At 49.7% G+C, this 23,942-nt stretch overlaps 1 protein-coding gene across 2 annotated transcripts in view; it reads left to right on the top strand.

Moving 5' to 3' along the window:
* ANAPC7 (anaphase promoting complex subunit 7) overlaps window positions 1–23,942 on the top strand; it is a 96,590-nt gene that overhangs the window by 29,964 nt on the left and 42,684 nt on the right. For both annotated transcript variants that reach the window (XM_075341835.1, XM_075341834.1), the window contains exons 4-6: window positions 9,894–10,005; window positions 19,287–19,440; window positions 22,111–22,253. In XM_075341835.1, the coding sequence (XP_075197950.1) occupies window positions 9,894–10,005; window positions 19,287–19,440; window positions 22,111–22,253 (409 nt within the window). The remainder of the gene's footprint in view (window positions 1–9,893; window positions 10,006–19,286; window positions 19,441–22,110; window positions 22,254–23,942) is intronic.

Here is a 23,942-nt window from a genome sequence, read left to right as displayed (position 1 = left end):
CATCCTTGCAGTCATGTTTCCCCCCATCCTTGCAGTCATGTTTCCCCCCATCCTTGCAGTCATGTTTCCCCCCATCCTTGCAGCCATGTTTACCCCCATCCTTGCAGCCATGTTTACCCCCATCCTTGCAGCCATGTTTACCCCCATCCTTGCAGCCATGTTTACCCCCATCCTTGCAGTCATGTTTCCCCCCATCCTTGCAGTCATGTTTCCCCCCCATCCTTGCAGTCATGTTTCCCCCCCATCCTTGCAGTCATGTTTCCCCCCCATCCTTGCAGTCATGTTTCCCCCCCATCCTTGCAGTCATGTTTCCCCCCCATCCTTGCAGTCATGTTTCCCCCCATCCTTGCAGTCATGTTTCCCCCCATCCTTGCAGTCATGTTTCCCCCCATCCTTGCAGTCATGTTTCCCCCCATCCTTGCAGTCATGTTTCCCCCCATCCTTGCAGTCATGTTTCCCCCCATCCTTGCAGCCATGTTTCCCCCATCTTTGCACAATTTCCCCAGCCTTGCAGCCATGTATGCCCTGTGTATGTTTGCCCCGTGCTCTGTATGTTTGCCCCGTGCTCTGTATGTTTGCCCCGTGCTCTGTATGTTTGCCCCGTGCTCTGTATGTTTGCCCCGTGCTCTGTATGTTTGCCCCGTGCTCTGTATGTTTGCCCCGTGCTCTGTATGTTTGCCCCGTGCTCTGTATGTTTGCCCCGTGCTCTGTATGTTTGCCCCGTGCTCTGTATGCTTGCCCCGTGCTTTGTTTGTTTGCCCCGCGCTCTGTATGTTTGCCCCGCGCTCTGTATGTTTGCCCCGCGCTCTGTATGTTTGCCCCGCGCTCTGTATGTTTGCCCCGCGCTCTGTATGTTTGCCCCGCGCTCTGTATGTTTGCCCCGCGCTCTGTATGTTTGCCCCGCGCTCTGTATGTTTGCCCCGCGCTCTGTATGTTTGCCCCGCGCTCTGTATGTTTGCCCCGCGCTCTGTATGTTTGCCCCGCGCTCCCACGTTTGCCCCGCGCTCCCACGTTTGCCCCGCGCTCCCACGTTTGCCCCCGCGCTCCCACGTTTGCCCCCGCGCTCCCACGTTTGCCCCCGCGCTCCCACGTTTGCCCCCGCGCTCCCACGTTTGCCCCCGCGCTCCCACGTTTGCCCCCGCGCTCCCACGTTTGCCCCCGTGCTCCCACGTTTGCCCCCGTGCTTCCTCTGTCCCCCACACCTTGGCACAGCCGCACACAGCTTAAAAATAAAACAAAAAAACAAAAAAAAAAAACCAAAACCTCACCTTGCAGCAGCCACTCCATCACTGCGTCCTCAGTTAGTTCAGTTCCCGCGCGGTCACAAGACGCCGGCGCCGCCTACTGATGCTCCTCCTTCTCCTAGGCAACAGGCCTGCAACTCAGGAGAGGAGGAGTGTTAGAAGGAGGAGAAATGTCTCCTCTGCTCCAACACCACTTTGCACTGTCGGTGCGACCACACCGACAGTGCAAAGTGGCTGAATGTGGCGACAGCGCGCGTGCCAGCAAAAAGGGCTCTGCGTGCCCAGTCTGGCACGCGTGCCATAGGTTCGCCATCACTGGCCTATAGTGATTCTCCTATTGACTTCCAGTGTCGTTGCTGCCTCTTGAGTGATCATTGGTCCGAGTAGTTGAAGTTCTTTACAACTTTCAGTTTGTCACAATATATCTCAAATGTGTCCCTGTCGTACTTGGCAGTAGTCTGTGTCTTTGTCTTCTTTGTATTGAGTAGGAGTCCCATTTTGATCTTTCCATCTTAATACCCCGTAAACAGTCCTTCATTCCATTTATACTGGTTGCTATCAATGTTTTATCGTCTGCTTATTCAAGATTCTTAATGATTCTTCCAGCAATTGATTATTTTTCGCCAAGTCCAGCCTTCTTGAAAATAGCTTTCTTCGGCGCTCCATTGGGAGACCCAGACGATTGGGTGTATAGCTACTGCCTCCGGAGGCCACACAAAGCATTACACTAAAAAGTGTAAGGCCCCTCCCCTTCTGGCTATACACCCCCCGTGGGATCACGGGCTTGCTCAGTTTTCAAGCTTTGTGCGAAGGAGGTCAGACATCCACGCATAGCTCCACTGTTTTTAGTCAGCAGCAGCTGCTGACTATGTCGGATGGAAGAAAAGTGGGCCCATATGGGGCCCCCAGCATGCTCCCTTCTCACCCCACTTTTGTCGGGTGTTTGTTAAGGTTGAGGTACCCATTGCGGGTACGGAGGCTGGAGCCCACATGCTGTTTTCCTTCCCCATCCCCCCTCAGGGCTCTGGGTGAAGTGGGATCTTACAGGTCTCCAGGCACTGAGACCGGGCTCCATCCACAGACCCAGAGAACCTGCTGGATATGGAGCTGAGTATCGTCAGGGACAGGGCCCTGCTACATTAAGGTACTCTGTGTCCCCGTACACATCGCGCACACACACACCAGCATTGCTGGGAGTGCTAGTGCGCCGGGGACAACAGCGCGGAGCGCTCGTGCTATTATTCATGGCAGCTTTGCTGTGTGAATTTATGTATTGGGAACTGCCGCGCCGGGCCGCTGCTGGGTGTTTTTACACTGTGGCGCGGCTGGGACTTGTGGTGCGCCGGGGACTCCGCGCTGGCCGTGCACATAGGACGGCCGCGCTTATTACTCGAGTCCCCGGCTTTGCGGCCTAGTTTTCGTTTCGTTCCCGCCCCCAGCCCTGCCAGTCAGGGGAGAGGCGGGACGCTGTACAGAAAGTCAGCGCCGAGGGCTGGAGTCTGCTTTGCATTCTCCAGCCCCCTTCACTGGACACAGTGGGACGCCGGTTTCCCGCTCTTGCCTGGGGCACGCCCACGGCCCGCCCCTCGTCACACGAGCTGGAGAAGGACGCCGGCAGCCATTCCTGCAGTCCGAGCTGGAGAACGGAGACAAGCTCTGGGCAACCAGTCACAGGACTCTGGCGACCACACACCCGCCTATAGGCGGGCGGTAAGCAGCACCTGAAGTGCTGACCCCACTAAATACCATTGTGTCCATTTGTATTTTATGCTTACACTGCACTGTAGGTCGCTATTTTTGGCTATATGCCCTCTTAGATGGCGAGACAACAGCAGCAAAAAAGCAAGGGTGCTAAGGCACAGGCTTTCTATGCTGCTTGTATTGCATGTGCTGAAGTGTTCATTTGTACTTATGCTTGTATGCTATACATTGCACTGTACGGTCGCTATTCTTGGCTATATTCTCCTAGAATGGCTAGACTACAGCAGCAAAAAAGCAAAGGTGCTAAGGCACAGTTTTTCTAGGCTGCTTGTATTGCATGTGCTGAAGTGTTCATTTGTACTTATGCTTGTATGCTATACATTGCACTGTACGGTCGCTATTCTTGGCGATATTCTCCTAGATGGCTAGTCTACAGCAGCAAAAAAGCAAGGGTGCCAAGGCACAGGCTTTCTAAGCTGCTCATATTGCATGTGCTGAAGTGCTCATTTGTACTTTATGCTTGTATGCTATACATTGCGCTGTACGGTCGCTATTCTTGGCTATATGCTCCTAGATGGCTAGACTACAGCAGCAAAAAAGCAACACAGGCTTTCTATGCTGCTTTTACTGCATGTGATACTGTTCCACCGGCAGGTTCCACTGACCCCCGTTGTGTGCAATGCTCCCCTGTAGCACTTGGTCAGCCGGGGTCTCTACTAGAGGTGGCCAAAGGAACCACCTGTGAACCCTGTCCATGGACAGGGACGGTGTTGCAGTTTCGGCTGATAGTGACTTGCAGTCCAGACAGGCCATGGGCAATCTTGATCATTGCTCCCTGGCCACCCTCATTTGGAACAAAATCAGTGCTCCGGGGGGGTCCCAGGCATTCCAGGGTGAAGGCTCTGACACGGACGACAGTCCCAGACAGCCTGAGCGAGCTCGCTGGGAGCGGCACTCGGCCTCATCACTAGTCAGGGTCACAGCAGAGGACTCTCTGTATGATGAGGCAGACGTAGCTGATCAGGACTTTGATCCTGACACCGCTCTCAATCCGGATACACCGGATGGTGACGCCATGGTGAATGATCTTATAGCGTCCAGCAATGGCATGTTGGATATCTCTCCCCCAGCTCCTTCAGTGGAGGAGTCAGCTTCCCAGCAGGAGAAATCCCATTTCAGTATCTCAAGCGTACATTGAGTACTTTTCTGCCCACGCTGACTTCAGAGAAGCAGTTCAGAATCACCACGCTTACCAGATAAGCTTTTCTCCAAATGTATTGAGCATACATGTTATCCCTTTCCCCCTGACGTGGTCAGGCGCTGGACCCAGGGTCCAAAGGTGGATCCCCCAATCTCCAGGCTTGCGGCTAGATCCATAGTTGCAGTGGAGATGGGACTTCACTTAAAGATGCCATTGACAGACAGATGGACCTCTGGTTGAAATCTGTCTATGAAGCTATCGGCGTGTCGGTTGCTCCGGCATTCGCAGCCGAATGGGCACTCTAAGCTATGTCAGCTGGTCTTGCGCAGCTGGTCTTGAGCACAGGTACATCTGTGCCGCAGGTAGCGTCCTTATCCTCGCAATGTCTGCATTGCGACTTACCCTATTAATGCTGTCCGAGAGAGACAGTCGAGGTGTCGGTCCTTCCCAGGCTCGGGCAGGTCCAAATTGTCCTAGTCCAAAAGGGCTCAAAAGGCTCAGAGGGGCTCAGATTCCAGGCGGGCTCAATCACGCCCAAGAAAGGCAGCCAGAGGAACCGCTTCCAAGGCGGTCTCCTCATGACTTTAAGCTCTCTCTCTCCGCATCCGCGGTTGGGGGCAGACTCTCTCGCCTTGGCGACATTTAGCTGCCACAGGTCACAGACCGGTGGGTGAGAGACATTGTGTCTCACGTGTACAGGATCGAGTTCTGTTCTCGGCCTCCGGCTCGATTCTTCAGAACTTCCCCACCTACCCACCGAGCCGATGCTCTTCTGCAGGCAGAAGGAGTGGTAATTCCTGTTCCTCTTCAGGAACAAGACACGGTTTTTCCTTCAATCTGATTGTGGGGGACCTAAAACTGCTCAACAAGCACGTGAAGGCCAGGCGGTTCCGGATGGCATCCCTCCGCTCCGTCATTGCCTCAATGTCTCAAGGAGATTTTCTAGCATCAATAGACATCAGGATGCTTATCTCCACGTGCCGATTGCTCCAGAGCACCAACGTTTGCTACGTTTCGTTATTGAAGACGAGCATCTTCAGTTCGTAACCCTGCCCGTCGGTCTGGCGGCAGCCCTACGGGTTTTCACCAAGTTCAGGGCAGCTGTGGGAGCAGTCCTGCACTCTCAGGGTCACTCGGTGATCCTTCCTTGGACGGTCGACTTGTCAAGGCACCCTCTCAAGAGGCATGCCAACACAGCCTGAGCGTAGCGCTGGAGACTCTCCAGAGTTTCGGGTGGATCATCAACTTCTCAAGGTTAAATCTGACACCGACCCAATCGCTGACATATCTGGGCATGGAGTGTCACGCTCCCTCAGCGATAGTGAAGCTTCCACTGGACAAACAGCGTTCACTACAGACGGGGGTGCAGTCTCTCCTTCACGGCCAGTCACACCCCTTAACACGCCTCATGCAGAGGCAGTCACTTTCGCGCAGTTTCATCTGCGTCCACTCCAATGTGGCATTCTTTGCCAATGGGATGGGAAGTCGACGTCCCTAGAAGGAACGTCCCCCTTCTCAGACGGTCAAGGACTCTCTTCAGAGGAGTCCATCCTTCAAATCAATGTGCTGGATCTGGGCAGTGTATCTTGCCCTGCAAGCCTTCCAGCCGTGGCTGGAAAGCACACACATCCGAATTCAGTCGGACAACTCCACAGCGGTGGCATACATCTACCACCAAGGCGGAACACGCAGTCGGCAAGCCTCCCAGGAAGTCCGGCGGAGTCTGATGGGGGTGGAAGACAGAGCATCCACCATATCCGCAGTTCACATCCCGGGCGCAGAAAACTGGGAAGCAGACTTCCTCAGTTGCCAGGGTATGGACGCAGGGGAAGGGTATCTTCACCCGGACGGTTTTCAGGAAATCTGTCAACGCTGGGGGATGCTGAACGGCGACCTAATAGCGTCTCGGTACAACAACAAGGTTCCGATTTTCATGGCGCGGTATCACGATCAAAGAGCTCTGGCGGCAGACGCCTTAGTTCAGGTTTGGTCGCAGTTCCAGCTACCTATGTGTTTCCCCCTCTGACACTGCTGCCCAGAGGGCTACGCAACATCAGGTCCGTTTGCCGCCGCGCCATCCTCATCGCCACAGACTGGCCGAGGAGGTCGTAGTCCCCGGATCTGTGGCATCTCACGGTCTGCCAACCGTGGGCACTACCAGCCCGGCCAGACTTACTGTCCCAAGGGCCGTTTTTTCCATCTGAATTCTACGGCCCTGAACCTGACGGTATGGCCTTTGAGTCCTGAATCCTAGCGTCTTCAGGCTTATCTCAGGACGTCATTGCCACCATGAGACAGACTAGAAAACCGACGTCTGCCAAGATCTACCACAGGATGTGGAGGATATTCTTCTCTTAATGCTCTGCTCAGGGAGTGTCTCCCTGCCCATTTGCATTCCCTACTTTTCCTTCCTTCCTGCAATCTGGTTTAGAAAAAGGTTGTCACTCGGCTCCCTTAAAGGACAAGTCTCAGCGCTATCTGTATTCTTCAGAAGCGCCTAGCACCACTTCCTCAGGTACACACGTTCCTGCAGGAGGTTTGTCACATTGTCCCTCTGTACAAACGGCCGTTGGACCCATGGGATCTGAACAGGGTACTAATTGCTCTCCAGGAGCCGCCCTTCGAGCCTCTGAGAGATGTTTCACTCTCTCGACTTTCCCAGAAAGAGGCCTTTCTGGTAGCGGTCACGTCTCTTAGGAGAGTGTCCGAGCTAGCAGCGCTGTCATCCACAAGCTTCCTTCCTGGTGTTCACCAAGGCAAGGCAGTGCTGCGCCCGATTCCGGAGTTCTCCCTAAGGTGGTATCCCCCTTTCATCTCAATCAGGATATCTCCTTACCTTCCTTTTGCCTCATCCATTTCATCGATATGAAATGGATTTGCATTTGTTGGATCTGGTGAGAGCACTCAGAATCTACATTTCCCGCACGGCGCCTCTGCGCCGCTCGTATGCACTCTCTGTGCTTGTCGCTAATCAGCGTAAAGAGTCGCAGGCTTCCAAATCCACCCTGGCTCGATGGATCAAGGAACCAATTCTTGAAGCCTACTGTTCTGCTGGGCTTCCGGTTCCATCAGGGCTGAAAGCCCATTCTTCCAGAGCCGTGGGTGCGCCCTAGGCATTACGGCACCAGGCTACGGCTCAGCAGGTGTGCCAGGCAGCTACCTGGTCGAGTCTGCACACTTTCACCAAGCATTGTCAGGTGCATACCTACGCTTAGGCGGATGCCAGCTTAGGTAGAAGAGTCCTGCAGGCGGCGGTTGCCTCCTTGTAGGGAAGGGCTGTTTTACAGCTCTAACATGAGGTATTAATTTACCCACCCAGGGACTGCTTTTGGACGTCCCAATCGTCTGGGTCTCCCAATGGAGCGCCGAAGAAGAAGGGAATTTTGTTACTTACCGTAAATTCCTTTTCTTCTAGCTCCAATTGGGAGACCCAGCACCCGCCCTGTTTCCTTCGGGATTTTTGGTTGTTCGGGTACACATGTTGTTCATGTTGAACGGTTTTCAGTTCTCCGATGTTACTTCGGATTGATTTGTTTAAACCAGTTATTGGCTTTCCTCCTTCTTGCTTTAGCACTAAAACTGAGCAAGCCCGTGATCCCACGGGGGGGTGTATAGCCAGAAGGGGAGGGGCCTTACACTTTTTAGTGTAATGCTTTGTGTGGCCTCCGGAGGCAGTAGCTATACACCCAATCGTCTGGGTCTCCCAATTGGAGCTAGAAGAAAAGGAATTTACGGTAAGTAACAAAATTCCCTTCTTCTGTATATGAATTGAAGAATAATGGTGACAGGATGCAGTCTTGTCTGACGCCTTGCTCTACTTTAACCATGCCGTGTCACCTTTTTCCGTTTGGACTGTTGCTTCTTAGGCCCGTTTCACACATCCGGCATTTCGCTGGATTGCTGGATCCGGCACACCAGTACAGGGCAATACTGTACAATGGCATCGTGGCAAACTCCGGTCACATGACATGTGACTGGAGCTTGCCGCGATGCCATTATACAGTATTGCACTGTACTGGAGTGTGCCGGATCCAGCAATCCAGCGAAATGCCGGATGTGTGAAACGGGCCTTAGTCGGTGTAAAGGTATCCTATCCGTGCCCTCCATTCTGCTAATGACCTAAGACTGACATCCTCAATAATTCCAACCTCCTACTCTTCAAGATTTCTCACGAGCTGCACCAATGCTCTGGAACACACTACCAAGAACAATTTTGATTAATTCCCAAAATCCACACCTTTGTGCAAGCCCTTAAAACACATTTCTTTAGACTAGCCTATCACCTCACCTCCCTCATCTAATCCAGTCCCATTCTGCCCTTCATAAAATTTTCTTCTAATTCCTGCCCCCTGTATCTTCTGGTTGCATTCCTCTTCATATACGGTTTACACCCTTTATACGTAAATTCTGGCTGGCGACTGGTTCATGCAGCCGGTTTTGAATCCCCTATTAAATCGATGGCCGGACCATATATGACAAGCTTTTCTCCCCCCTTCCGACTACCCCTCCTTTCCTTCTCTCCTTTACTTCCTTCTTCACCTCATTCTCTGACTGACTTTCTGACAGACTCTCCTGACAGAGACTTAACTGAACTTAACTGAATCGCTTCCTGCCAGCTCCCATCTACCACACCACTGTTTCCTCCCTGTTAGTGGCTTTTACCGACACATGAGTCCTTAGAATTCAGGATGGGTATCACACCTCTAGGAGATTCATTACCCTGTGGCAACCTGGTGTCTCAGGGGTGCCACACTTTCTTGTTCCTCTGGCGGCTCTTTATCACAATAAGGCTGTAACAGTCTTTGTAGTATCTGCAGTAGTATTTTGCTGCCATGAAGTATGAGCATAATGGTTCTATAGTTTCCATAGTTGGTAGCATGTCACTGGTTCAGATTAGTAATAAACACTGATCTTGTCCAGTCTTTGGGCCATTTACCAGTTGTCTATATCTGACATAGGTCCTACTTCAGAAGACTTTTTTTGTTCTGTTGGAATATTGTCAGAACTAGGTACTTTGTTTTTTTTTTACAGAAGCTTTATCGCTCCAACAAGTTCGTCTTTCAAGATGTCTGGTTCGAAAGTTTTGTCACATCTGTGATCTTTTGGTATGCCTTTCTGGTCTTGCCCTTCAGATTTTCTATCTCTGTACATACCGTTTGGTAATAAAGTTTGTTTGAATGGCTCTCTTTAGTATTTTACTGATTTTTGTCTTTGTCCTGCTTGTTACTGTTTTGCTTTTGCCAGTCATTATTTTTTTTTCCCAATGATCTTTAGGGTCTCTTTTGTTAAACTATGGTTGCGGGGGTCTTTTCTGCCTTTTGTTTGTTCTCTTTCTGGATACTTCAGTAATTATATTCTTTTTATGTGTCTATAATTCCTCAGGCTTGCTCTCTCATCCATGTCCAGTGATCTAAATCAGTTGTGCAGAACGTTCCAAAATAGTTCAGGCGGTCCTACTTGTGTTTGAAAGCCATCACGGCATGCACAGTCCTACAGGGAAGACTGTTGATCACTGAATAGCCCCACCCACTGGACTCGTATGCATCCAAACGCCAGTGACCTCAATCTCATCAGCTCCTCCTGCCCTATAACATCCTACCTGCAGAGCAGATGCCACCTTCAAAATAACTGGTTTCCTTTTAATAATTGCAATAGTTTTGTTTTGTGTTTTTTTTTTTTTTTTTTTTGTTTGTTTTTTTCTTTTTTTGTCTACAAAATATTTACATATTTTTTTTCTCCACTTAAAGATTAATATGATGCTTGCCAATTTGTACAAGAAGGCTGGGCAGGAACGATCCGCTGTGACAAGTTACAAGGAGGTGTTGAGACAATGTCCTTTGGCTTTGGATGCCATTTTAGGTATACCTTAATTTTATTACATCATTATTTGTTTGTTCTTTATTTTTTATTTTCCCCTCAACATGACAGAGAAAATGACAGACCAATCAAATTTCATACTGGAGTTTAAGGTAAGGCTACATTCATACCTCAGTGTATCGCAGTCAGAGTATGGTTGAGCCATGGGATTCCTAACCCGAACTTGACAGCTGTTGGCCCAGGTCAGGAGGCCTATTACTGGTCCATGCATCATAGCCTGTACACAGACCGAGACACACGGATGTGTGAAGTAGCCTTAGGTCTCTTGTGGTGTCCTCATCTTTTGTAGAACCACAAATGAAGCTCTAAGGCTACTTTCACACATTTGGTTTTTGCTCTGCGGCACAATACGGCGCTCTACAGAAAAACCGCAACCGTTTTTTTTGCCGCCGGTTGCGTTTTTTTTCCATAGACTTACATTAGTGCTGTATTGTGCCGCATGGGCTTGCGGTCGGTCCGTTTTTTGCCGCATGCAACAGATTTAGCCGATGCCGCGACCGGATGGAACGTTGCCTGCAACGTTTTTTGCTCCGGCAAAAAAAAAAACGCATCATGCCGCATCCGGCCGTTGCGGCACATTTTTCAATGCATGCCTATGGACGCCGGATGCAGCGCGATGCGGAAAAAAAAACGCATCCGGCCGCCGCATGCGGTTTTTTCCATTGCGCATGCTCAGTAGCGTGCCGCAACCGGAAAAAAACGGACGGGCCGCATGTAAAAATTTATGCAAAGGATGCGGTGTTTCTTTGTCGCGCCTAATTGGGAGACCCAGACAATTGGGTGTATAGCTACTGCCTCCGGAGGCCGCACAAAGTACTACACTTAAAAGTGTAAGGCCCCTCCCCTTCTGGCTATACACCCCCCCCCGTGGGATCACGGGTTCCTCAGTTTTTTGCTTTGTGCGAAGGAGGTCAGACACGCACGCATAGCTCCACTGTTTAGTCAGCAGCAGCTGCTGACTATGTCGGATGGAAGAAAAGAGGGCCCATACAGGGCCCCCAGCATGCTCCCTTCTCACCCCACTTTCTGTCGGCGGTGTTTGTTAAGGTTGAGGTACCCATTGCGGGTACGGAGGCTGGAGCCCACATGCTGATTCCTTCCACATCCCCATTAGGGTTCCGGGTGAAGTGGGACTTTACCGGTCTCCAGGCACTGAGACCGTGCTCCATCCGCAGCCCCTGGAGAAGCCGCTGGATATGGAGCTGAGTATCGTCAAGGTACTCTGTGTCCCCGTGCATACCGCGCGCACACCGCAGCATGGCTGGGTGTGTTAGTGCGCCGGGGACATCAGCGCTGCTGCGCTTGTGCCATTTCCTCACTACAGCTTGGCTGAGTGGGTAGACTTAGGGCGAACGGTCGCGCCGGCCGCTGGGGTCAGTCACACTGCGACACGGCTGGGACTTGTGGTGCGCCGGGGACTTCCGCGCTGGCCGTGCATATATCACGGCCGCGCTTATTACTACAGTCCCCGGCTTTTGCGGCCTAGTTCGTCTCGTTCCCGCCTCCGCACCTGCCAGTCAGGAGGAGGGCGGGACGCCGTACAGAGCATCAGCGCTGAGGGCTGGAGTCTTTTTTACATACTCCAGCCCTCACACCAGGCACAGTAGGACGCAGTTTCCCGCACTTTGTTTGTGGCACGCCCACGGTCCGCCCCTCTTCACAGGACGCCGGCAGCCATTCCTGTCTGCACGCTGAGCTGGAGAGGGGAGCCTGGGAGACCCAGACACGGGATTCTACGACCTCATACCCGCTTTTCAGCGGGCGGTAAGCAGCCCTCAAGGGCTCACCCCCACTTGTGCCGTTGTGTACTTGGTATTTTGTGTTTGCAAATACTTTTCACTGTACGGTCGCTGGTGATTCTCGGCTATATACCCTCCTAGATTGCAAGGAGGCAACAGCATGTCGTCCGTTAAACGCAAGGGTGCCAAGGCACAGACTTTATATGCTGCCTGTACCGCATGTGGGGCTACTCTACCGGCAGGTTCCACTGACCCCCATTGTGTGCAGTGCTCGGCCCCTGCAGCACTTGCTCAGCCGGGGCCTCTGCTAGACGTGACCCAGGGTGTACCACCTGTGAATGCTGTCCAGGTGACAGGAACGGAGTTTGCAGCTTTTGCTGATAGATTGTCTATGACAATGTCTAAGATTCTTGAAACATTGCAGTCTAGACCAGTAACTCAGACCACGGACACTGTTGAATCATTGCTCCCTGGTCCCCCTCAACTGGAACACTTCCGGGCTCCGGGGGTGTCACATGCACCCCAGGGTGACGGCTCTGACTCGGACGACAGTCCCAGACAGCCTAAGCGGGCTCGCTATGAGGGGCCCTCAACTTCGTCTCACTGGTCAGGATCCCAGCGGGATGAATCTATGGGTGATGAGGCGGATGTAACTGATCAGGATTCTGATCCTGGGACCGCTCTCAATCTGGATACACCGGATGGTGACGCCATAGTGAATGATCTTATAGCGTCCATCAATAAGATGTTAGAAATTTCTCCGCCAGCTCCTCCTGAGGAGGAGTCAGCTTCACAGCATGAGAAATTCCATTTCAGATATCCCAAGCGTAAATTAAGCTCTTTTCTGGACCACTCTGACTTTAGAGACGCAATCCAGAAACACCACGCTTATCCCGATAAGCGGTTTTCCAAACGGCTTAAAGATACACGCTATCCTTTTCCCCCTGACGTGGTCAAGGGCTGGACCCAGTGTCCCAAGGTGGACCCTCCAATCTCCAGGCTTGCAGCTAGATCCTTAGTTGCAGTGGAAGATGGAGCGGCACTTAAAGATGCCACTGACAGACAGATGGAGCTCTGGTTGAAATCCATCTATGAAGCTATTGGAGCGTCGTTGGCGCCAGCATTCGCAGCCGTATGGGCACTCCAAGCTATTTCAGCTGGGCTTACACAAGTCGACACTGTCACACGTACATCTGCTCCGCAGGTGGCACCATTGACCTCTCAGATGTCTGCATTCGCGTCTTACGCGATTAATGCTGTCCTAGACTCTACGAGCCGTACGGCGGTGGCGTCAGCCAACTCCGTAGTTTTACGCAGAGCCTTGTGGTTGAGGGAATGGAAGGCAGATTCTGCTTCCAAGAAGTGCTTAACCAGTTTGCCTTTTTCTCGTGACCGATTGTTTGGTGAGCGTTTGGATGAAATCATTAAACACTCCAAGGGTAAGGATTCATCCTTACCTCAACACAGACAAAACAAACCCCAACAAAGGAGGGGTCAGTCTGGTTTTCGGTCCTTTCGAGGCTCAGGCAGGTCCCAATTCTCCTCGTCTAAGAGGACTCAAAAGGATCAGAGAGGCTCAGATTCTTGGCTGACTCAATCACGCCCAAAAAAGACAGCAGGAAGAACCGTCACCAAGACGGCTTCCTCATGACTCCCAGTCTCCTCTTTCCGCATCCTCGGTCGGTGGCAGGCTCTCCCGCTTTGGCGACATTTGGCTGTCACAGGTCAAAGACCGTTGGGTGAGAGACATTCTGTCTCACGGGTACAGGATAGAGTTCAGCTCTCGTCCTCCAACTCGTTTCTTCAGAACTTCTCCACCGCCCGACCGGGCCGATGCTCTGCTGCAGGCGGTGGCCGCTCTAAAGGCGGAAGGAGTGGTGACTTCCGTTCCTCTTCAGGAACAAGGTCACGGTTTTTACTCCAATTTGTTTGTGGTGCCAAAGAAGGACGGGTCGTTTCGTCCCGTCCTGGATCTAAAGTTGCTCAACAAACACGTAAAAACCAGGAGGTTCCGGATGGAATCTCTCCGCTCCGTCATCGCCTCAATGTCTCAAGGAGATTTCCTAGCATCAATAGACATCAAGGATGCTTATCTCCACGTGCCGATTGCGCCAGAGCATCAGCGTTTTCTACGCTTCGTTATAGGAAGCGAACACCTGCAGTTCGTAGCGCTACCTTTCGGGCTGGCGACAGCCCCTCGGGTCTTCACCAAGGTCATGGCTGCAGTAGTAGCAGTCCTGCACTCGCAGGGTCACTCTGTGATTCCGTATTTGGACGATCTACTTATCAAGGCACCCTCTCGAGGCATGCCAACACAGTTTGAACGTGGCACTGAAGACTCTCCAGAGTTTCGGGTGGATTGTCAACTTTGCAAAGTCAAATCTAACCCCGACCCAATCACTAACATATCTTGGCATGGAGTTTCATACTCTCTCAGCGATAGTGAAACTTCCACTGGACAAGCAGTGCTCGCTGCAGACAGGGGTGCAATCTCTCCTTCAGGGCCAGTCGCACACCTTGAGGCGCCTCATGCATTTCCTAGGGAAAATGGTGGCAGCAATGGAAGCAGTCCCTTTCGCGCAGTTTCATCTGCGCCCTCTACAATGGGACATTCTCCGCCAATGGGACGGGAAGTCGATGTCCCTCGACAGGGATGTTTCCCTCTCTCAGACAGCCAAGGATTCTCTCCGGTGGTGGCTTCTTCCCACCTCTTTGTCAAAAGGAAGGTCGTTCCTACCCCCATCCTGGGCGGTAGTCACGACAGATGCGAGCCTATCAGGGTGGGGAGCAGTGTTTCTTCACCACAGGGCTCAGGGTACGTGGACTCGGAAAGAGTCCACCCTTCAGATCAATGTTCTGGAAATCAGAGCAGTCTATCTTGCCCTGCAAGCCTTCCAACAGTGGCTGGAAGGCAAGCAGATCCGAATTCAGTCGGACAATTCCACGGCGGTGGCGTACATCAACCACCAAGGGGGAACACGCAGTCGGCAAGCCTTCCAGGAAGTAAGGCGGATTCTGTCGTGGGTGGAAGACACAGCATCCACCATATCCGCAGTTCACATCCCAGGCGTGGAAAACTGGGAAGCAGATTTTCTCAGTCGCCAGGGCATGGACGCAGGGGAATGGTCCCTTCACCCGGACGTGTTTCAGGAGATCTGTCGCCGCTGGGGGATGCCGGACGTCGACCTGATGGCGTCACGACACAACAACAAGGTCCCGGTTTTCATGGCACGATCTCACGATCACCGAGCTTGGGCGGCAGACGCCTTAGTTCAAGATTGGTCACAGTTCCGGCTACCTTATGTGTTCCCACCTCTGGCACTGTTGCCCAGAGTGCTCCGAAAGATCAGGTCCGACTGCCGCCGCGCCATTCTCGTCGCTCCAGACTGGCCAAGGAGGTCGTGGTACCCGGATCTGTGGCACCTCACGGTAGGCCAACCGTGGGCGCTACCAGACCGTCCAGACTTGCTGTCTCAAGGGCCGTTTTTCCATCTGAATTCTGCGGCCCTGAACCTGACTGTGTGGCCATTGAGTCCTGGATCCTAGGGGCCTCAGGTTTATCTCATGAGGTGGTTGCCACCATGAGACAGGCTAGGAAACCATCCTCTGCCAAGATCTACCACAGGACGTGGAAGATATTCCTATCTTGGTGCTCTGCCCAGGGAGTTTCTCCCTGGCCATTTGCATTGCCTATTTTTCTTTCCTTCCTGCAGTCTGGGTTGGAAAAAGGTTTGTCGCTTAGCTCCCTTAAAGGTCAAGTCTCCGCGCTATCCGTATTTTTTCAGAAACGCCTAGCGCGACTTCCTAAGGTACGCACGTTCCTGCAAGGAGTCTGTCATATCGTCCCTCCTTACAAGCGGCCGTTGGAGCCCTGGGATCTGAACAAGGTTCTAATTGCTCTCCAGAAGCCGCCTTTCGAGCCTATGAAGGAGATTTCCTTTTCTCGGCTTTCACAGAAAGTGGCTTTTCTAGTGGCGGTCACGTCTCTTCGGAGAGTGTCCGAGCTGGCGGCGTTATCTTGCAAATCTCCCTTCCTGGTGTTTCACCAGGACAAGGTAGTTCTGCGTCCAATTCCAGAATTTCTTCCCAAGGTGGTATCTTCCTTTCATCTCAATCAGGATATCACTTTACCGTCTTTGTGTCCGCATCCAGTTCACCAATTCGAAAAGGGTTTGCATTTGTTGGACCTGGTGAGAGCACTCAGGATCTACATTTCCCGCACGGCGCCCCTGCGCCGCTCGGATGCACTCTTTATCCTGGTCGCTGGTCAGCGTAAAGGGTCGCAAGCTTCCAAATCCACCCTTGCGCGGTGGATCAAGGAACCAATTCTTCACACCTACCGTTCTGCTGGGCTTCCGATTCCATCTGGACTGAAGGCCCATTCTAGCAGAGCCGTGGGTGCGTCCTGGGCATTACGGCATCAGGCTACGGCTCAGCAGGTGTGCCAGGCGGCTACCTGGTCGAGTCTGCACACTTTTACCAAACATTATCAGGTGCATACCTTCGCTTCGGCGGATGCCGGCCTAGGTAGACAAGTCCTTCAGGCGGCGGTGGCCCACCTGTAGGAAAGGTCTGCTTGACAGCCCTATCACGAGGTATTCTTTTACCCACCCAGGGACTGCTTTTGGACGTCCCAATTGTCTGGGTCTCCCAATTAGGAGCGACAAAGAAGAAGGGAATTTTGTTTACTTACCGTAAATTCCTTTTCTTCTAGCTCCAATTGGGAGACCCAGCACCCGCCCTGTTTTTTCTTAGGGATTTTGTTTTTCGGGTGCACATGTTGTTCATGTTAATAAGTTCAGTTCTCCGATGTTGTTTATCGGATTGAATTTGTTTTTGAAACAGTTATTGGCTTTCCTCCTTCTTGCTTTTGCACTAAAACTGAGGAACCCGTGATCCCACGGGGGGGTGTATAGCCAGAAGGGGAGGGGCCTTACACTTTTAAGTGTAGTACTTTGTGCGGCCTCCGGAGGCAGTAGCTATACACCCAATTGTCTGGGTCTCCCAATTGGAGCTAGAAGAAAAGGAATTTACGGTAAGTAAACAAAATTCCCTTCTTTCGCTGCATCCGTTGCATAGGTTTCACAGCCGGATTGAGCCGCACTGCTCAAACCGGATGTGTGATAGTAGCCTAAGCGTATGTGCCCACGATCAGGACCCACTATGTCCTGGATGCGGCAGGTCTTGAACTATGGGATCGCAAGTCTCCTCCGTAGGAGACCGCAGCTGCTCGTGCCCGAAATCAGGGTTCGGATCGCTGCGGTTTCTCAAGTGTGTTCTCTCATCGGGTAATGCTTGCGACTCCAGAGCAAAAAATTTGACATGCTTGTGGCTCATAAAGCCACAGGGTAGATCAGTATTCGCTGTGGACCGTACACCCACAGTGGGCATGAAATTTCTAGAAATCCCATTCACTCTGCTTGTACTGTACAACGCAGCGTTTTGGACGCAATGAAAACCTTTTACATCCAAAACGCTCCAAACACTGATCGTGGAGACGTACCCTCAGGGTGTGTGCCCACGATCAGTATTTGCAGCGTTTTGGACGCAGCATGCTTCAGCTGCGTCCAAAGCGCGGCGTTGTACAGTTTAAGCATAGTGGATGAGATTTCTAGAAGTCCCGTGCCCACTGTGCTTTTTTATTTATTTATTTTTTTTTTTCCCCGCAGCAAACACTGACCTGCAAAGCGTCTTTCCAGGCCGCAGCATTTCAATTGTTTGCTGCGGACTCTCATGTGTCCTCCGTAGGGAGAACACAAGCAGGAGAGGGCAGCGCACCGAACCCTGATCGTCGGCTGCGGTCTCCTGTGGAGGAGACTCGTGGACTCACAGGTCAGGACTCGCTGTGTTCTGAACCCTAAGGGTGAATGGAGATGTGGCTGAGTCACCTCGAATTACTGTACATTGAAAACTGTCCCAAAGTGAAGAAGAAACAAATATATCTATACCCTACTACAAGATTGTTGCTGCTCTTGTGTACTCCACACTATCTGCCACATGAATTGGGCAGGAGGCACAGCGAGGAGTGTAAAGGAGCGCCACTGGTCTAGTAGGGGAGAAGCGACTTTTAATTTTCCCATCCCCTTTGTCCATTTTAGAATGTGTGTTACATTAATAGACCACTCTTTTACATCTCTACTGGATCCACAACAAATTATTCTTGTATACAATTTTGCCCCAGATTTGCTGTGACATCTCCAATAATAAAATCCAAAGTAGTTCAAGCTAAGCATAATCCAAAGCAAGCTAAAAATATTGACCTAACAGTTTGCTTTCCATATTAGCACATTTTTGCACTTCGTGACGTGTTCCGTTTTCTATTGTTTTGGAAAGATGAAAATGGCCTCACAGCAAGTCATGAATTTCAGCTCCAACTGAACAAAAGCTGTAATTGGGAACTATTGACTTCACATGGATATTTTTGTCTGCACGAAAAGAAAAAACTAAAATATGTTTTAATTCAGCCTTGCAGTTAAAGTGGGAGAGAAGCTGTGCTTTATTGATGGCTCTGAGGAGTTTGGTGCCAAGTGGGGTTCGTCACAAACGTTCCCTGTTGAGAAGATGCTGTGTATTGATTGACTTATGGGCAATACGGCGAGGTGTAATTTTAGAAAGCAATGCCTCACACTGATGGAAATAAGTCACCCACATACATTGTGGATGTAACCGCAAGACCAGCAACTAGGAGGGGGAAAGTAAATGCTGAAAAATGGCTAAAAAGTTCTGGGAATGCTTCCTCAACCTCAGTTTTAAAGGGAGCCGGTCACCAGGTTTTTGCCTTTTATGAGCCACGGCCAGCACCGCTAAGCTCTTATATACAGCTTTTTAGAATACTGTATAGAAGAGCCCAGGCCGCTCTGTAGAACGTAAAAAACACCTTTTTATAATGCTCATCTAGGGGGCAGTCCAGTCCAATGGACGTCGCTGCACTCGGTCCGGCGCCTCCTCCGTCCTCCTCCTGCGTCATTCACACAGAGACCTCCATTGCACTCCTGCGCATGTGCACTTTGATCTGCCCGGCTGAGGGCAGATCAAAGTACTGTAGCGCACATGCGTGGGCGGTCTTTGACCTTTTCTCGCACCTACGCAATGGAGGCCTCTCTGCGAATGATGCAGGATGCGTCATGTACATGGGGCTGGGCAGGAGGATGGCGATCGTACCAGATGGAGAGCAGTGACGCACATTAGGCCAGACCTCCCCCTAAGGTTACTTTATACAGCTCGTCCTGGGCTCTTATATACAGTATTCTAGAATACTGTATATATGAGAGCTCACTGGTGGTGGCCGCAGCTTATAAGGGAAAATCCTGGTGACAAGTTCCCTTTTAAGGAAGTTTATGAATCTGGTGCTCCATAATGCAATGATTCAACAGAAGAAATCAATCCCAGACTATTTTAGCCAATATGACAATTTCTTGTGATATGGAATATGTCGGCGCTGTATAAAGATAAATACGAGTATAATATCTCCTTGTACATGGTTGACTTCTGTGCGATGAAATGTTGCCTGTCCTCTATTTGCAGGTCTGCTGTCTCTTTCTGTAAAAGGTGCAGAAGTAGCTTCTATGACGCTAAATGTTATTCAGAGCATTCCCAATTTGGACTGGCTCTCCGCCTGGATCAAAGCGTATGCTTTTGTGCACACGGGGGACAACACAAGAGCCATTAATACAATCTGGTAAGCTTAATCTGTGCCTCCAGCTTGATATAGCTGAATGGGCGGTATATTCTTATACTGTAAGAACTACATTTTCCAGCATCCCACTGCTTTCCCTTGGTGCTGCAGACCCCTCCCTCTCTCTTGTTGTGTGCTCCTGACTTACCCTACTGCTCTAAATTGATGACTCTAAGCAGTGCTGGATGCTTGCAGACTGTGTAAAATAGCACAGGCTTCCAGCACAGCTCTGCTACGTTATGCTCAGCTGTATCCACTACAGATGTCTGGCATCATCATGCTAATCTAAAATTAGAATACCCTGTATGGTCCTGTACACAACTTTGCCTGAAGAATTATATCTTCTGCCATATACATTAATATAGCTCCATGTGTCTTTTTACGAATTATTCTGTTAGTATAGATTAGTTGATTTCTGATGGAAACCAGCTCTTTGTTATACCTCTATAACGCAGCTTGAAGTAACATAAGCACAGCAGCGCTGAGCTGTGTTTGATGCCTACTGCTGACAGCTCAGTTATGTGAAACTGCAAATGCCCCTCTATTAATGCATATAGCAGAAGATGTTCTTCCATGTGAATCAATAGAGTGGCAAATCATTGTTTATTTTTTGCAGCAGCTTTGCTGTGCCTAGTTATTTCAAGCTCCGTAGTGGAGGCAGAGCAGAATGCTGAACAGTTGAGCTCTGCTATAAAAATATATGAAGCTCTATTTGATGTAGATGGCTGAAGAAAAAAAAAACGTTTTAGTGCTGGATTCAGATGAGAGCTGTGCTGGAAGCCATGATTGATCAGCAGCAGTAGATCTACAGCTGGACGGATCCAATGACAACTGGAAGCTAAATTGAGCCTGTCTGCCATTATTGGCGTGGTGGTATGTGCAAAATGGTGTAACCATGGGTTAAATTGTCACAGATTAATAAATTCAGCATATATGTACATTATTAGAAGACCAAATTATGATTTGGGTAATATCCCTTTAACCCTTTCACGACCGGCCGATTTTTCGCTTTCCGTTTTTTTTTTTCGCCATTCTTTTTCTGAGAGACGTAACTTTTTTATTTTTCAGTCAATATGGTCATGTGAGGGCTCATTTTTTGCGGAACGAGCTGTACTTTTAAATGAAACCATCAGTTTTACCATATTGTGTACTAGAAAATGGCAAAAAAATTCCAAATGCTGAAAAATTGCAAAAAAAGTGCGATAGCACTATGGTTTTTGAGATATTTTATTCACTGTGTTCACTATATGGTAAAACTGATGTGTGGGTGTGATGCCTCAGGTCAGTGCGAGTTCGTAGACACCAAACATGTATAGGTTTACTTTTATATAAGGGGTTAAAAAAAAATCGGAAGTTTGTCCGAAAAAAGTGGCGCACGTTTTACGCCATATTCCGTGACCCGTAGCGTTCTCATTTTTCGGGATCTTAGGCTCAATGACGGCTTATTTTTTGCGTCTCGAGCTGACGTTTTTAATGGTACCATTTTTGCGCAGATGCTACGTTTTGATCGCCTCTTATTGCATTTTGCGCAAAAGTTGTGGCGACAAAAAAACGTCGTTTTGGCGTTTGGAATTTTTTTGCCGCTACGCCGTTTACTGATCAGATTAATTGATTTTATATTTTGATAGATCGGGCGTTTCTGAACGCGGCGATACCAAATGTGTGTATATTTTTTATTTTTTTAACCCTTTAATTTTCAATGGGGCGAATGGGGGGTGATTTGAACTTTTAGGTTTTTTTGTTTTTTTTTAATTTTTTAAAACTTATTTTTTTACTTTTTTTTTTTATTTTACTAGTCCCCCTAGGGGACTATTGCGATCAGCATTCCGATCGCTCTGCAGTATCTGCTGATCACAGCTGGAAGGCTGTAAACAGCAGATACGCTGTCTTTCTCTTTTGCTGTGCCCCGGGCACAGCGAAAGTGAAACCAATTCATGTGTAGTACAGGAGTCATCACATGACCCTGTACTACCATGACAACTATCGGGAGTCACGTGATCGCGTCACGTGACTTCCGGTTTCGGCGGTAAGTAAAACTTTACCGCGATTGCGCTTATAATGGCACTGTCATGTATTGACAGCGCCATTATAAGGGGTTAATCGGCACGAGCAGATAACGATTCTGCTCGTGCCTAGCAGGCACACATCTCAGCTGTGAAAATCAGCTGAGATGTGTGCCGATCGCGGCATGCTGCCGCCGGAGGACCGCGGGCAGTAAGATTATGTCATTTAGGACGTAATTTTACGGCCCGCGGTCGTTAAGGGGTTAAGTAAGGGCACGTAGCTTCTGTTTCGTTTTCGAAATTCCGCTACACAAGATGGCCAAGATTGCCATCTACAAATGCGGCATTTATACGTACTACTGGATATTAAAATCTTCCTCATGTCTGGCTCTGATGGCCCAGAACACGGATTTATAATCCAATTTGGTTAACTTCTCGAGCTTGTTTGTAGAGACCATTCAATGATAGAATGTGAGTGATATCTTTGATTCCGAGTAGGACTTAAGTAGTTTTTACAGTCTTCTTATTTTTCTTTTATCTAGTCTAGCTACATAATGAAAATCTAGCTTATCTACCTCCGTCTGTTTTGTAAAGATATTTGATTTGTACTTTACTATACATTTTATTTATAGTTATTGACATTAAAAAAACTTCTGTTTCCCCTCCCCAGTTCTTTAGAGAAAAAATCTTTGCTGAGAGACAATGTAGACCTTCTGGGGAGTTTGGCTGACCTATATTTTCGGGTAGGCGATAATAAAAATGCCATTCTGAAGTTTGAGCAGGCGCAGATGTTGGACCCTTATTTGATTAAAGGTATTCATTAGGTCTTTCTGTGTGTTTTTGTTTTTGTTGTGTTGTTTTTTTTTGGAGGGGGTACTGTTATACCTGTACTATATTGTTGTTCTTATGCTATTATTGCCACAAACAATGCTTCAGTTATTGCCAATGCCTGCACAAGACAAAGACTGTAGAGAATAGTTCTCTAGCTCTCTCTCATTGACTTATGTGTCCGGATTCCGAATCGAATTCGGACTTCTTTGTCAACCCGCCACTGATCTGCCGGACCGGGATTATGAGCAAACCGCTCAACTCTAGTAGAGAACCTACATAAGTAGACCCTTCCACAGATATCTGCCTTCAATTGGCATCTTTCAAGCATTTTAGTGTCTCAAAGAAATGTTGTGTGGGTTTTTTGGCTGTCTGAGGTCTCGTGTTTGACCACCATGTTGTACAGTCTGATTTGATTGATATTGGATCTCATTAATACATGTTGGAACAGGCAAAAAGTTACCAGTGACAGCGTGTCACATCAGATACTCTTTTCTCATATGCACTGAAATCTAGGTTCCCATAGGCCACAGCTTCACACCTTGTTGGCTTTTAATTTCTTCAAATGTCCGTTATGCTGTCTAGGAATGATACAGACCAATAGTAGGCATCCTTTATAACAAGGGTCGGAAACCTTTTTGGCTGAGAGAGCCATGAATGCCACATATATTTTAAAATGCAATTCTGTGAGGGCTATACTCACCGGGGAGAGCGGCGGTGGTGGAGCGGCTCAGAAGGTCCCAGGAGGCAGGGTAAGTGATGCTGCAGGCACGGAGGAGCGGATGTCAGGGCTCAAGAGGGTCAGTGTGCGGAGGGTCAGCGATACTGCTGCAGGCTTGTGTGGTGTCACGGTGGCAGGCGCCATTGACCTGCTGGTGGGCTGCTTTGAATCTCCCGCAGTTGATGAGATGGACTTCAAGGAAATAGCTGTCCCATCTGCGCACGCGCCGCCTCCGCGGACATTTTCTTGAAGTCAGTCTCATCAACTGCGGGAGATTCAAAGTAGTCCGCCAGCTACTGCGGGCTCGCCGCTGCGGCACCCGATGAGCCCACAGTATCACCCATTCTGCGCCTCCCCGGTAAGCCATATGTGGTTAGTAAGACGCACCCCCATTTTTCCCCCAGTAAAAAAGTGCATCTTACAAACCGGAAAATACGGTGTTTTGTTTTTGTTTTTTTGTTGTTTTTTTTGTTCTATTTTTTTTATTAAAGATTTGTCTCCGAGCCTGATGCAGCCATCAAAAGAGCCACATCTGGCTCGCAAGCCATAGGTTCCTGACCCCTGCTTTATAACAAGCTGCTATTCTCCTGTGACCTAAATGGAATATGATGATAAAAAAAAATGTAAAGGGGTATTCCACAATATTATGACCCCCTGCTCTGTCATAATTGCCTTAGAATAACACTTGCCTTCATTTCCATATTGTGTCTAGAAACAGTCAGCATGAGTAAAGGCACTGAAGTCTTGGCTCGTCCTGTGATGGTGCCTCCGGTTAGCGTTTATTTCAGGCTTTGATTTAGGAGCAATGATCACAAACCTCTTGTGTGTGTGGGCTGGGCTCTCCGGAGTAACAGGCGGAGATTTCTGACATGGTGGACAGACCTCGCTCAGACTGACATCATTAGTTGTGAGCATGCACGCTACAGACAAGCTTTCAGTCACATGCAAGTCCA

The sequence above is a fragment of the Anomaloglossus baeobatrachus genome, chromosome 1 (genome assembly GCF_048569485.1).
Source record: "Anomaloglossus baeobatrachus isolate aAnoBae1 chromosome 1, aAnoBae1.hap1, whole genome shotgun sequence".
Classification (NCBI taxonomy): domain Eukaryota; kingdom Metazoa; phylum Chordata; class Amphibia; order Anura; family Aromobatidae; genus Anomaloglossus; species Anomaloglossus baeobatrachus.
The sequence above is the reverse complement of the archived record's forward strand: the minus strand, read 5'-3'. Positions and strand labels throughout refer to the sequence as shown.